The sequence below is a fragment of the Brassica napus genome, chromosome C9 (genome assembly GCF_020379485.1).
Source record: "Brassica napus cultivar Da-Ae chromosome C9, Da-Ae, whole genome shotgun sequence".
NCBI lineage: Eukaryota > Viridiplantae > Streptophyta > Magnoliopsida > Brassicales > Brassicaceae > Brassica > Brassica napus.
This window is the reverse complement of record NC_063452.1, coordinates 61115942-61129185: the sequence shown is the minus strand read 5'-3', so window position 1 is coordinate 61129185 and position 13244 is coordinate 61115942. Positions and strand designations below refer to the sequence as shown.

Genomic DNA, 13244 nt, shown 5'->3' with positions numbered 1-13244 from the left:
GGAAGAGAGAGAATCTCAAAGAAGCTGGATTTTTTTTGATAATAGGTGCTGGTGATGAAAGAGAGAAAAAGAACTTGGAGAAGAAGTTAAATTGTAATTGATTGATTTCTCAGAATAGCCAAAAGGCCTGCATAAAGTGTTTGGAACCGGTTTACTTCTAGCGGAATACATATGTAATCATCAAAAACAAGTATCGATTAAACCGGATAGCTAAATATATTTCCTGCACAAACCTTCAAGAAAGCTAGTAAATATTTAGATAGCTGGCTTAAGTATCAGTAAAAATCTTTACGATCCCATATCATCGTTTAGAAACACCAAGCCAATTTCAAAACTGTAAACAAATAGTAACACTGTTGAACGGAAGGAGAGGTCTCCAATAATCTTTTCATTTATATATAAAACATGTTTCAGACAGGAGACTGAATATGGATCGCAGTCCGGTTTAGGTTTAATACCCAGTCTGAACAAGCGAATCAATCTTGCCTGCACTTCACGCCTTAGCTTTGGCTTCATATTCATTTGGAGGCTGCAATTATAGAGATACTTATTCAGTAAACCTTAGAAATGAATCCAAGAGTAGGAAAATGATCTATCTTACCATGAAAGTTGCAGATATCATCTTTTGTGCAAACCATCTCATGTGCATTGCTCTTTGAGCTGCCGCTGCAGCCTGCACCGATTCAAACCGCAGATACACAAAACCTGCGCTCTTCCTGCATTTCACCAAGTTTTAGACCAACATCACATATCTATAAACATTATAGATGCAAAGACATTTTTATTGAAACTCATGGGATGATACTTACTTGTCTACATAAATATGGTTGACCTGCCCATACTTGGAGCATTCTTGACCAACGTCGTCTTTAATTTCTTCATCAAAATCCAATTCCGTCTGCAACAAAATTATGTTTTAAGGTTAATAATGCTTTGAAGCCAGTAGGCTGAGACTTTTTTCTTTTACAGCTATACGCGAAGAAAAGAAAGAGCCAAGAACCAACCTCGGTTGCAGGATCAAACATGTTTTTCAATAGAAGGCATTGACTTGGTTGACCAATAGGCTCTGTGACAAAAGCAGGGATAGCTGTTGTCGGAAGCACTGATGTGGGGAAACCAGGATTCATGCCTGGTTGATTCAGAGCTGTTCCATTTAGCGCTGGTACTCCAAAAGGTCCCACAATGCTGTGCAAATTACATTAAATTAGAGACTCACTAAATGTAAAAGAAATCTGTGGACTAAAGGAGTAATAATGCATACAAGAGAGACATACTTTGCTGCGACACCTGTACGATCCAGCTTCTGCATAAGCTGAACCCTCGTTTGTGCATTTAAAGCCTGCGAGAGAGTCGTTAAAGAACAAGTAATAAATAGAAAGGAGACTAAGGGTGTACAAGAAGAATGTTCTCTAGCTTACCAGCCCATTTCCATCATCATCATCAAAATCAGCGGATTTTGGATTAGCGTCTTGTGTGCCTATATGCTCAGAGACAAACGAAACCTGATAGAGAAAAAAAGAAAATATAATTATCACAGTGAATAACAAGCAAGTCCATCAACTGATCATTTTTCTACTAAGGAGTTCAAAACTCACCTTGATTGTTCTACCAGCAATCTCTAATTGTCCGTTTAAGGCAGTTTGTGCTGCCTTTGAATGTTCAAATTGGGCAAACTATGGAAGCAGAAAAAATATGTGTGAGGAATCCCGAAGAAAAACAGCACAAACTAATTTGAAAAAGAGTTCTACTAACCTGGATGAATCCATAACCTTTGCACTGACCACTTACAAGGTCATATGGCATCTGAACAAGCTCAATAGGACCAAATTGCTCAAAAATCTAACAATGAAAACAAAATATGTGAGCAGGAATAGCCATTTATCTTCTTTTTTATACTATTAAGGAGGTGGATATGACAATACCTGTCTAAGTTGCAACTCTGTCATGTTGTAATGCAAGTTCCCCACGTAGAGCTTTCGATCAACAGGGCCAGTACCACCTACAACGCTTGTAGTGGTATTGGATTGCGCCAGATTCTTTTCAGCTTCAGAGGGCTTAACCATCACAGGTTGCCCAAGAAACATATGTCCAGACATAGCTATGGCCATTGGAACAGACATCACATCATAAAACTCAATATACCTGCAAGTCAACAAGAGAGAGATATTTGACTTACACGTCAATGAATATATCAGAAAAAACGTAGCAAAGAGAAGTTGTAAACAAAAAAACTTTAGTGCGGGGAAGCAAGCTGAGTCTCTCTTGGTGGGTTAGAGGCCTAGATTAATAGAAAATGTTAGCCCATCATGATAAAATGAACAATAACTAAATCTAATAAGCAATGAAGATAGAAGCAAGCTCCTCCATTAGTACATATCCCAAACAGAGAACGGGAAAATCACCAAAGAGTAAGAGGATGAAGCATAAAAAAAGAGAGGAAGAATCTAAATAAGAGTGATAGGCTAATTAATGGGATCCCTCCTTCCCGATAGTTTTTGCAATGGAAAGTAACAACTAACAACTGAAACAGGATTCAGGTATTCTGACATCTACCTTGAGCAGGCAGAATTGATTAAACAAGTGCCATCATCCTCATCATTATCGCATTGATAGTGCATCTAAGAATACAGTTAAACCGAGCTCTTGAAATTGGAAAGAAAACTGAATAATGCAGAATATCACGAACCACGTGCACATACACAAAACTTAGTTTGCTAGAAGCCGAAAAGAGAAACATACCCGACTCCTTTTGATCGTCTTGAATTTCTATCCATAATCAGCCTCACGTCCCTAACCTGAAATCATAAGGAACAAAGGAAATAAGAACAAAAACCTGATAACTGAGACTGATGGAGTAATATTAACACATTTCTATGGCCTAATCAAACTACAACGGGTAATACAATTAACAAAGTACAAAAGGAACAAAGTAAACTGACCTTGCCAGCTTTGGAGAAGAACTCATAAACATCTCTCTCGGTAGCTTTAAGAGGCATCTGTGAACCACAAAACAATTTAGGTTGGCTTAATCAGTAAAACTTAACCACCTGAGTTCTTTATCCACCTATCATTACTAAATCAAAGTTCTACCTGATATGCAAAAACAGTTCTTTGGTCTCTCTCTGGATCAGCTTCAGGCTCATCTTTCTTGTCCTTGTTTCTCCTGTGCAATCGTGAAATCATATATAAAAAAAAAAACTTTCAGTCAGTATAATGGGGGAGCTTTGCATCATTCTTATAAACATGTGTCAACAACGTTTTGCTAAACTAACCTGCTTCCTCTTTCAACTACTTCGCGTTCCTTCTCTTCCCTCCGTGATCTACTGCTGCTTCTCCTCTCTCTCTCTTTGCTTCTCCTCTCTCTATCCTTCTCCCTCTCTCTCTCTCGGCTTTTGCCCCTATCGCCCCTATCTCTCTCTTTGCTACTCCTCTCACGATCGCTCTCTCTATCTCTCGATCCTCCCCTAACCCTAATCTTATCCCTCTCTCTTTCTCTTTCCTTGTCTCGGCTGCTCCTATGCCTCTCTTTCTCCCGATCCCTTCTCCTACCTTCACCGTTCTCTTCGCCGTCTCCACGAGACTTCTTACTCCGACTGCTCCTTCGCTCTTCGTCACCTTCTTCAACGTCACGCCTCTCTCCTTCCCTCTTCCTGTAACTCCTCTCGCTCTCTTCCTTCTTCCTATCCAATCCATCTCCTTCCTCTACCGTCTTCTCCAGGTACTCGTATTCGTCAAACTCCATCCTCATCAACGATTCGGCGATTTCGTCAATTAGGGATTTTTTGTTAGGGCTTCGAATTGAAACGAGGGATTGGAATAATTGAATTAGCTCCGTTAGATTGATATCTAGACGACGGTGGTGGGTTATACGTATTTCTTAAGCAATTGCGAGGTTATAAAGGTATCAATGTTAATGATGGGCCTTAATAGTTGTGGCAGTAACCCAATAGGCCCATTTATCTATATTGTTTTTTTGCACATGTGTGGTTCTCTAGTATCCGGTCGAGTTCGGTACGATTATTTCGGATTTCAAGTCGCTCGGTTATGTTTTCTTAAGAACCATCTATTAAACCAAGGAAAAAGTCCACAATAGTTGGAAAGTTTTCATAAAATAAACTAGCTATGTAAATAATTTAAAAATTATAAACGAAATATTCTTAATTAGTATAATAACATTGATAGATATGTTAATTAATTTTTAACAAGAATAATGCACCAACAATCAAATGCTCTGAAGAAAACAGATGACTGATAAAACCAAGAAGTGGCAAAAACTCCACTAGTGTACAGAACCATGCTACATTTTTTTAAGTCTTGCCAAGGAAACAACTTTTTCTGAGTTTTTTTTTTTGCTTTCACAACAAAGACGCTAATAAGTCAACGAAGATCCTTAAAAAAGGTTTCACGAAAACCAATAAACGACATGCTCAAGATCTCAGTACAGCTTTGTGAACCATGGTTTCCTTGTGGATCTGGTGGCAACTCTTTTCAACAAGATCCAAGAGCTTCTCCAAATTAACTGCCCACGAGTTGAGAATCTCGTTGCTGTCCTTTGCGATCTGGAAGCACACGATTCCTGATGGTCTGTCTATTTTTGCAATCAGAGCTTTCGACACAACCATCTCTGAGAGATGCTTCTCCGCCTCCTGAAGTTATTCCAACAGAATCCAATTGTATAAAGAGCTTAAGCAGTGAGGAGGATATGATACAACAAGAGAGAACAGCTCAATTACCTCAATGCTTAGACATAAAAGCTCTGAAAGTCTCTTTAAGGTTATCCTTGAGTAGTACTTTGAGACAACGAGAATATTCTGATTATTACAAAGAGGAATTCAGAAAATCAATTACAGAGCCAAAAATAATGATTCTCAAGGAGAGACTTACATGTTCAATGATTCTCAGCTTCAGATCTTCGCCAGCTTTGTCACCCAAAGAGCCTCCAACCATGCTTTTCTCGTTCTCAAACTCGCCTTTGTATTTGTTCCAGAGAGCTGTCCATTGAATAACTTCCATTGTCACTACCTGTTTTAGAAGCATCCTGGATCAAACAATATAAAAGATAAGAGACTACTCATATGAAACTACCACATCAATTTAAAAAACGAAGTTTATGGAGAAAGAAAAGTACTTGAAATCAGGAATTTCTGATAGGTTCTTATCTTCCAAAGTCGCATTGAGCAAGCTTGATTGCATTGGATCATGAGGTGCCAAGACCAAGAACCAGCAGATCTTCCTCAGGACCTATTGTTTGAAGATCAAATAGAAGTAACTCTTAAAACAACCATAGAACGTATATTATATACCTAAACACCGAACCAATGGTATGATGCTTACTGGAATCCACTGCTCTGGCGTTTCTTTTACAGAAGGTATGTCATATATTGCCTTGTAGCTACGGCAGATTTCAAGGTACTCATTGTTATGAGAATAATACCTACACGGTTGAGTTAGTAAATGGTTATTTATAGAAAGACGAGAATGCCACGGATATCAATCATAGTACATAAGAGGTCAGTGGAAACATAAATGCAATTCATGTCATTGGTCATGACAAAACGAATCAAGAAAAAAATGTGATAGAGAAGCCTTACCGAATCATTAGCTCATAGTAGATTCTCTTGAGCTCCAACAGAGTAGGTATACCAGCAGGAGCCTCCTCAACAATGTTCTCACCTTCCTTGGGTTTCTTCTTATCTTTTTTCGTATCAGCATCAAACACTCTAGGATTGATCTTCCTAGACAAGATCTGTGCACGCACATAATCTTGACGATCCAAGCACAAGCGGACCTTAAAAGTTTACCAAAAGTAGTTAGCACCACACATGAAAACACCAGTAGATAATATTAAATAGCAATATAGCGCAAGTCCTTACTTGTTCAAGGATAAATGCAATTTTCTCAGTTTTGGCCATGGCGCCAAATGTCTCCACCTGTTATAAAGCATCACATTGCAGAGATTAACTTAATAAAATGGATTTCTACTGGATTAAGTAGTAAAAAAACTTACAGCAACTTCTTGCATAAGATCTGCAGCCTCAGCGATCTGACCCTGGTCTTCCTTAATCTTAGCAAGCTTCCTTGTCAGACGAGCCCTCTCAATTTCAACATATATCTACACACGTGGAGTTAAAATGCAAAACAATTACACAAAACGATGAAGATATGATGAAGATAATAAACAACATCAGTTCCTCAGCTCCGCACCTTTCCAGCAGCCACATTGTTCAACGTCTTAATAAGCTCAATCCGAGTTTCAATATCTGGAGTCTGGTCGATATACTGCATAGCTTGCTGCACCATCGATTGCACAGCCTGCAAACGAAGAAGTTCATAAAAGAAAAAAAATCACTAATATCTACTTTTTACTCTGTATTGTTCACGAACTCAATCGATAACCTAATCCTAACGAAATCGAAGCGTACCTGTTTAAGCTGGCCACGTTTCTTGGAGAGATTGAGGATCTGCTCGTTGAGAAGCTTCCAGTCCTTGGCTTCGAAACAAAGCTGGAGAATCTCAGTCGCGGCTTTCCTCGTCCCGGCGACGTTCTCCGCGAGCCTCATCTGCTTCTCTTCGTTCAGAAGCCGATCTATCGACGCCTCGAGGTTCCCACTGTCTCCCTGAGATTCAAACTATAAAACCGAATGAGATGTACAATTCATCGATAAAAAAAGCTAATGACAGATCTGAGAATTCGAGAACTCGCCATCGCGAAACCACAATGAATCAAGTCAAATCAAGAATAGTGGAGGTTGTGGTGACGGAACGGAGAAAGGAGGCGATAGAGAGAGAGAGCTTATGGAGTTGCCGAGCAGAGAGAAATCGCAAAGTCCCCAACCCCTTCAACAAGAAATCTCAGATTCTTCGGCCGATAATCCTTAATGGGCCACTGTTGGGCAATTAAAGTAATTTGCTTTCCGCTCATATATTATGGTTTCGGTTTGGTTTGGTATTAAAATCCGGTTTGGTAAGCAATTTGCTGATTTAACATATTTTTATCTGTCGGGACAGAATAGCCTAGTGGTAACACTAGAGTGAACGGGATCCCAAGGCACCTGGGTTCGAATCCTCTGGGATTCCGGAGACCGCCCGTGACAAAAAAAAAAAAAAAACATTTTTATCCGCCAAAAAAAAATTATATTTTACATCATATAAAGTTTATATTATAAACATAGTGTATCATTTTATTTTTGGAATCGTATAAATTTATACGTCAAGAAAAAATTATGGTTATACATTAGCCAAAATAACACCCGTTAGTCAGGAATTTTTAAAATTATTTATCTAAAATTACATCATTACAATTTATTTTATGGGCAAATCTCCAAAATAACACATTTCTAAGTTTATATCACAAAAATAGCACTCAAAAACTAAAATGACCAAAATAGCATTTTATCTTTTGAAAATTTTAATTTTTTTATATTTCAAAATTTGAAATCTTATCCCCAAAACCTCATTTCTCAACTCTAAATCCTAAACTCTAAACTCTAAACCCTAAACCCGAAACCTTAAACCCGAAACCCTAAACCATAAACCATAAACCATAAACCCTAAACCCTAAACTCTAAACTCTAAACCCTAAACCCTAAACTCTAAACTCTAAACCCTAAACCCTAAACCCTAAATTCCACCCTTTAACTCTAAACCCTAAGTTTGTGACTTTTGATAGAACATTAAGTGTTATTTTTGTGACTTTTGACCTTGAGTGCTAGTTTGGGAACAAAAACTTGATTTACTGCTATTTTTGTCTTTTTCTCTTATTTTATTTTATTTAAATTTTTAGCTTTTGCTAATTAACTTTTTTTTTTTTGTATAAATAATTTTGCTACCTAAAGAAAAAATAGAGTTGCTTGTTTCGCTGTCAGAACGAGAGAAAAAAAGCTTAGGGTTCGATCTCGGTTCACTCGCCATGTCCGGAGAAGAAGAAGAAGAGAACGCCGCCGAGCTCAAGATCGGAGACGGTACCTCTCTATTTGCCTCTCCATGTCCGCAAAAATTAGGGCTTTATTTTCTTAGTGCAATACGATTGAAAAGTATCGTCTTTTATGAATTCTCATTGAGCTTTGCACTGGAAATTAATGGGTTTCGTTGTTTTGGCAATAGAGTTTTTGAAGGCGAAGTGTTTAATGAACTGTGAAGTGTCTTTGATCCTTGAGCACAAGTATGAACAGCTTCAGCTGGTCTCCGAGGATCCTATGAACCAAGTCTCTCAGTAAGTTTTGTCTTTCATAATTATTCACTGTACACTATCAGAGAACCTTCGATCTTGGAGGCTAAGAATTGAAAGAATCAATATTTTCTCGGTGAGGAACTTATATATGTTTTGTCCTTGCAGAGTGTTTGAGAAGTCGTTGCAGTATGTGAAGCGTTTTAGCCGCTACAAGAATCCAGATGCTGTACGACAAGTTCGAGAGTATCCTCTTCCTTAATTAGTTGTTTCATAGTGTTTAACCCAGTGTTGTGCTTTGTCATGCTTGCATCTTCTTTAAAATGCTTTGATTCTGCTTTTCTTTAGTTTTGTGAGAATGGCTTATGATTTTGATTGCAACATGGTTTACCTTAACTCAAATTCCACAGAATACTGAGTAGACATCAACTCACTGAGTTTGAGGTAAGATGTTTAAATCTTTTTGAGATTCGATTTTTTTTGTCATCAGCTAAGTCGTTTTTTTGACACAAAGACTTTGAAAAAATTGCATTGAACAGCTCTGTGTTCTTGGCAATCTCTGTCCTGAAACTGCTGAAGAAGCAGTGGCAATGGTTCCTTCTCTCAAGGTATAAAAAAATAATCTACCTTCTTCTGTTCAGTGGAGATCAGATAGCCTTGTTATGTCTGTCGCCTTGTGAGATGATGTAAGCATTCTTCTTTTTTGTAGACGAAAGGAAGAGCTCATAGTGATGAAGCAATTGAGAAGATGCTCAATGATCTCTCCCTTGTCAAGAGATTCGAGTAGTAGTGCAAAACATTCTCAAGATTGAAGATTAGAAACATACATCCGCGTGCCTTTTAGCTGATGATGTCTGGAGTTTATTTTTCATGTCTGAAATTATAAAGCTTTTAAGTGTCTCCGGAATTATGCCTTCATGTTAAATGAATGTAATTTACAATGGATGATTATGAATGTAATTTGCAATGGGATGATGATCCAAGCTTGCCATGATATATGAATATGACGTGCCTAAAGCTTACTTGTGAAGCTTCAACTCCATTTCTTTGGCACTTTTATTGGAAATGACTTCTCTTTGGAGGTTGTACATGTTTTCACTTCATCTTCTTCCGTTCTTTCCCAGCTCTCCAGCTTCAACGTTCATAGGCAATTACTGAGAAACATATTCAATTTACACATCTCTAACATTGTATTCTCATGAATAGTCCTCGTCGCCTCGAGTGTTCATGTTAAATACTATAGTTTACAAAGAATGGTCTAAGTTTTCAAAGAAACTAAACCATATCTTTACACGGAATCAAGAATGGATGAACTATACATACACCTAAGGCTAGAAGTGTAAAACGTTTCTTTAATTCCATCTCTTGGCATTTTTGCTGGACTTTGGCTTCTTTTTGGAAGCTTGAAACGCTCTCATCTTCTGCTTCTTCCGTGCTTCTCTCTCAGCCTTTGACATCTTTGACTTTGCCTTAACTTTTGGAGCTTTTTCTTCCAATTCTGCTTCTCTCTCCAGCTCCTTGGCTCTAGCTTCAATATTCTTCTCCAGGTAATACTGAGAAACATCTCATGTCACACAACTCTAGAATGAAACAAATTTAACAAATATGTATAACACAGAAACTAAGGAGATGTATTGTTACATTGTAATCTCCTGCATAGTCCTTTAAACCACCATCTCTGACTTCAATAACTCTGTTGACGATTTGTTTAATGAAGTATCGATCGTGAGAGACTGTGATGACGGTGCCTTTGTACTCATTTATCGCCTCCTGGAGAAGAAGTAATGAAAGCATCAGAACTTAATCAACCTTCAAGATAAGTTCAACAGATAGAGAAAGAATATGATTAGAAGAAACCTCAAGCATCTCTTTTGAAGGTATGTCCAAGTGATTGGTGGGTTCGTCCAACACGAGTAGAGTGGATGGTTTCACCATGAATTTGCAGAAAGCAAGGCGTGCCTAAGAGAGAAACGGTCATGAAGTACACATCAAATAGAAGTACTATTGTGAGTGCAAAACAATAAAAACACGAAACTACCTTCTCACCACCACTCAAGAGAGAGACCTTTCTATCAAACATGTCAGCTTTGAAGTTGCAGCGACCAAGAAGGCCTTTTATATCATCAATTCTCCAATCTACAGCAGCTTCAACAACCGTCTCAATCACAGTTTTATCCAAATCTAGAGCCTCTGCCTATAAACCAACAAGTGAGTAAAACCACATTCCTGATCCCCTCTATCAAGCCCTTTTCTTTAAGTTAGAACAAACCTGATTCTGCTCGAAGTAGTTTGGCAACACATTGTGTTCCCCAAGAACCACTTCACCTCTCATAGGCTTCTCCAAACCCATAATCAGTTTCAATAAAGTGCTTTTACCGCACCCGTTTGGACCAATAATAGCTATCTTCTCTCCTCTTTCTATCACAAGATTTGCCTTGTTGAATAGCATCTGCTTGCATCAGACACAGATCAAACCATGAGACCAGACACAAGTAGTAAAAGGTATATCCAACAGCATTTTCTAAACCTTTTTTTTTTCTTTAATACAAAAAGTTCCGGGCTGAAACTCGTAATCTTCCATAATATTAGTTTCTTCCAGGGATCACTCGAACCGTATATTTTATCATATTACCTCATCCTCAAAACCAAATTCAAGATTCTTGATAGTGACAACAGATCTCCCGCTTAATCCACATTCAGGAAACCTAATCTTCATCTGTTTCCGCTGGAAAGGCTTCTCTATCTGCTCTCCTTCTTGGAGCTTCTCTAGTTTCTGTTCATCACACAAAGTCATACACCATCTGCTTCATAAGTAGTAAGTAAAATGTTGCTGCTAGTTTATTTATTTACCTTCTCTGCTGAAGAACCTCGACCAGAGTTTGCTCCATTACTTAGCCTACCGATCAAATCCTTCGTTGCTTCAATCTCTTTCTGCTGCTTCTCCCAAGCAGCATACTGAGCTTCGACCCACTCTGCCTTCGAAATCACATACTGAGAGTAGTTACCCACAAAAGTCCTGGACACACCCATCTCGGTTTCCACAATCTTGGTACATAGCTGATCAAGAAATGCTCTGTCGTGAGATATTATAACCATTGGCACATCTTGCTTACTCAAGTAGCCTTCAAGCCACTCAATGGTTTCAAGATCCAAATGATTCGTTGGCTCATCCAAAAGCAGCAAATCTGGGTCCTATACACAATACTCACACATTAGCTATATAGGTTCAGTAAATGGCCGGTCATAAGCATAGGCTAGTGAAGCATTGGTCTATGACCCCTAATCCCATTTTAAAAAGAAATTATAAATAGACTTCCAAATTGTAAAAAAAAAATATTTTAAACTCTTACAAAAACTCTGAATGTTAACACCCGTAACCGCAGTTACAGTTACTAGTAACAAAAATCTCTGTTATACCTATCTATCTTCATATTTTGTTGTTATTAGGATCGCACTACACTTGTTCCGCATGTTGCCACTCGGACCCAAACATGTCAATAGCCCACAAAATCTCAGGACCTGCTCTAACAGTATCAAGAATCATTAATTCATTGATATACCTGAAGCAGTATCTTCCCAAGTGACATTCTCATTTGCCACCCACTGCTAAAAGAAGCCACAAGCCGATCTGCATCCTCTGCACAAAACCCTACCTCCGGCATCAGCTTACTGACTTTCGCATCGACAGAATCCAAACCCATCTCTTGAGCTCGTCTCTGCAAGGAATCAAACTCGTCTAGCAACCTTCCCATTAGCTCTAAATCATCAACAGCTCCCTCTATCCCCTTCTGCAGCTTCTCAAGCTTCCTCGAGATATTCATCTCTTCGTTAAAAGCACTCATGAACTCTTCCTTCACTGTCTTCCCCATCGAAACCTCGAACTCCTGACTCAAGAAACAGACTTTCATATTGGGTTTTGCTCTAATGACGTTCCCCGAATCGGGTTCGTCTTGTCCCGTGATTATCTTTAGCTGTGTCGTCTTGCCCGCACCGTTGACACCGATCAACCCTACCTTTTCGCCTCTCTTCACTTCCCAGTTTACGTCCTTGAGCACCGTCACGCCTTCGTAGCTCTTGCTTATGTTTTCAAGTCTCACTCCGGAAGAAATCGCTGAAGCACCGTCGTTTAAATGCTTAACGATCGGTTTACGATCGTGATCTTCTGCCAAGGAGAGCGACTCGAGCTCATTCGTCGCTCTGATATTGAAAATTACTCGTCTAGGTTTAGAAACAGAGGAGAGTTTGAGGGTGAATCGTGTAGGGCAAGGAAGAGGACTAGTGAATAACGTGGAACGAAGGTTTAAGCTATGGAGGTTCATCGTTAAATCCATTGTGGATAAATTAGTCTACTGTAGATATCAAAAGGATCAAACGATTAAAAATGTTTTTTTTTTTGACAACAGAACAGAACAAGAGTCCCAATAGTAATCAAAGACTCTGGAGTTTTCTATAGCGTGTGCTAAAAGTCTTACGAACACACACGTATTCATTTTAACTCAAGGCTTATAAATTGCCACGTGTCAAATCATCAACCATTCAGAGAGCTCAAAATTGTTTAGAACATCTCATTCTTTTTATAAAGAGGAACAAACAAATATCAATAGATCTTAGAACACACCAATGAAGAGTTTTATCATTGAGGTTAGGGGTGTTCAATCCGGATATCGGTTCGGTTTCGGTTCGGTTTTTTCGGTTTTTTCGGTTAGTAAAATATAACTATCATTCTAAATCCATATTTACTTCAGTTCGGTTCGGTTTTTATACCGTCGGTTTTCGGTTTATTCGGTTTTATACCAAAACATAATTATTTAGTTTGGAATCATTATTATATAAATTTTAGAGTCATATTGTCATCACAGTCATTTATTAAAAAAATATTATATTTTCAAATAAAAGAACAAAAAAATAAAAACGCTTATACCTTCAGATGAAATAATCAAATCTAGAATTAAAATCAAAGCTCGAAATTTTGAAAATAAAAACTCTTTCATATTTAGTGTTCATCAAAGTCATGTTTCTTCAAGTGAAACTCTGTTCGTTTAAAAATAAGAAAAAAGTTGTGAATTTTTTTTTTCTA

General features: G+C 38.2%; 4 protein-coding genes across 5 annotated transcripts; 1 reads left to right on the top strand and 3 right to left on the bottom strand.

Moving 5' to 3' along the window:
* Nucleotides 1–234: 234 nt before the first annotated feature.
* Nucleotides 235–3882, bottom strand: LOC106426773 (RNA-binding protein 39). The gene is made up of 13 exons (XM_013867503.3): nt 3273–3882; nt 3091–3163; nt 2940–2996; nt 2740–2795; nt 1923–2142; nt 1753–1839; nt 1596–1673; nt 1419–1502; nt 1275–1339; nt 1005–1185; nt 810–898; nt 602–716; nt 235–529 (listed from the first exon to the last, which is right to left on the bottom strand). The coding sequence occupies exons 1-13, from the start codon at nt 3746–3748 to the stop codon at nt 494–496; spliced, it is 1617 nt and encodes a 538-aa protein (XP_013722957.1). The 5' UTR covers nt 3749–3882; the 3' UTR covers nt 235–493.
* A 345-nt stretch (nt 3883–4227) lies between these two features.
* LOC106426768 (26S proteasome non-ATPase regulatory subunit 12 homolog A-like) lies at nt 4228–6932 on the bottom strand. Of its 2 annotated transcripts, none has more exons than XM_022710212.2 (11): nt 6704–6932; nt 6423–6617; nt 6205–6312; nt 6008–6112; nt 5874–5930; nt 5592–5788; nt 5335–5434; nt 5129–5241; nt 4885–5038; nt 4734–4790; nt 4228–4646 (listed from the first exon to the last, which is right to left on the bottom strand). In XM_022710212.2, exons 1-11 carry the CDS (start codon nt 6704–6706, stop codon nt 4428–4430), a joined length of 1308 nt encoding a protein of 435 aa, XP_022565933.1. In that variant the 5' UTR covers nt 6707–6932; the 3' UTR covers nt 4228–4427. The 2 variants fall into 2 exon arrangements, with proteins under 2 accessions (XP_022565933.1, XP_013722952.1); XM_013867498.2 differs by having other exon boundaries at nt 4734–4811; nt 6704–6931.
* An 886-nt stretch (nt 6933–7818) lies between these two features.
* LOC106426685 (DNA-directed RNA polymerase II subunit 4-like) lies at nt 7819–9145 on the top strand. Its single transcript, XM_013867409.3, has 6 exons — nt 7819–7961; nt 8104–8212; nt 8336–8413; nt 8578–8611; nt 8707–8775; nt 8877–9145. The coding sequence occupies exons 1-6, from the start codon at nt 7910–7912 to the stop codon at nt 8952–8954; spliced, it is 420 nt and encodes a 139-aa protein (XP_013722863.1). The 5' UTR covers nt 7819–7909; the 3' UTR covers nt 8955–9145.
* A 173-nt stretch (nt 9146–9318) lies between these two features.
* Nucleotides 9319–12596, bottom strand: LOC106426684 (ABC transporter F family member 2). The gene is made up of 8 exons (XM_013867408.3): nt 11728–12596; nt 11018–11359; nt 10800–10940; nt 10437–10616; nt 10206–10361; nt 10025–10126; nt 9809–9937; nt 9319–9720 (listed from the first exon to the last, which is right to left on the bottom strand). The coding sequence occupies exons 1-8, from the start codon at nt 12496–12498 to the stop codon at nt 9520–9522; spliced, it is 2022 nt and encodes a 673-aa protein (XP_013722862.1). The 5' UTR covers nt 12499–12596; the 3' UTR covers nt 9319–9519.
* Nucleotides 12597–13244: the final 648 nt, after the last annotated feature.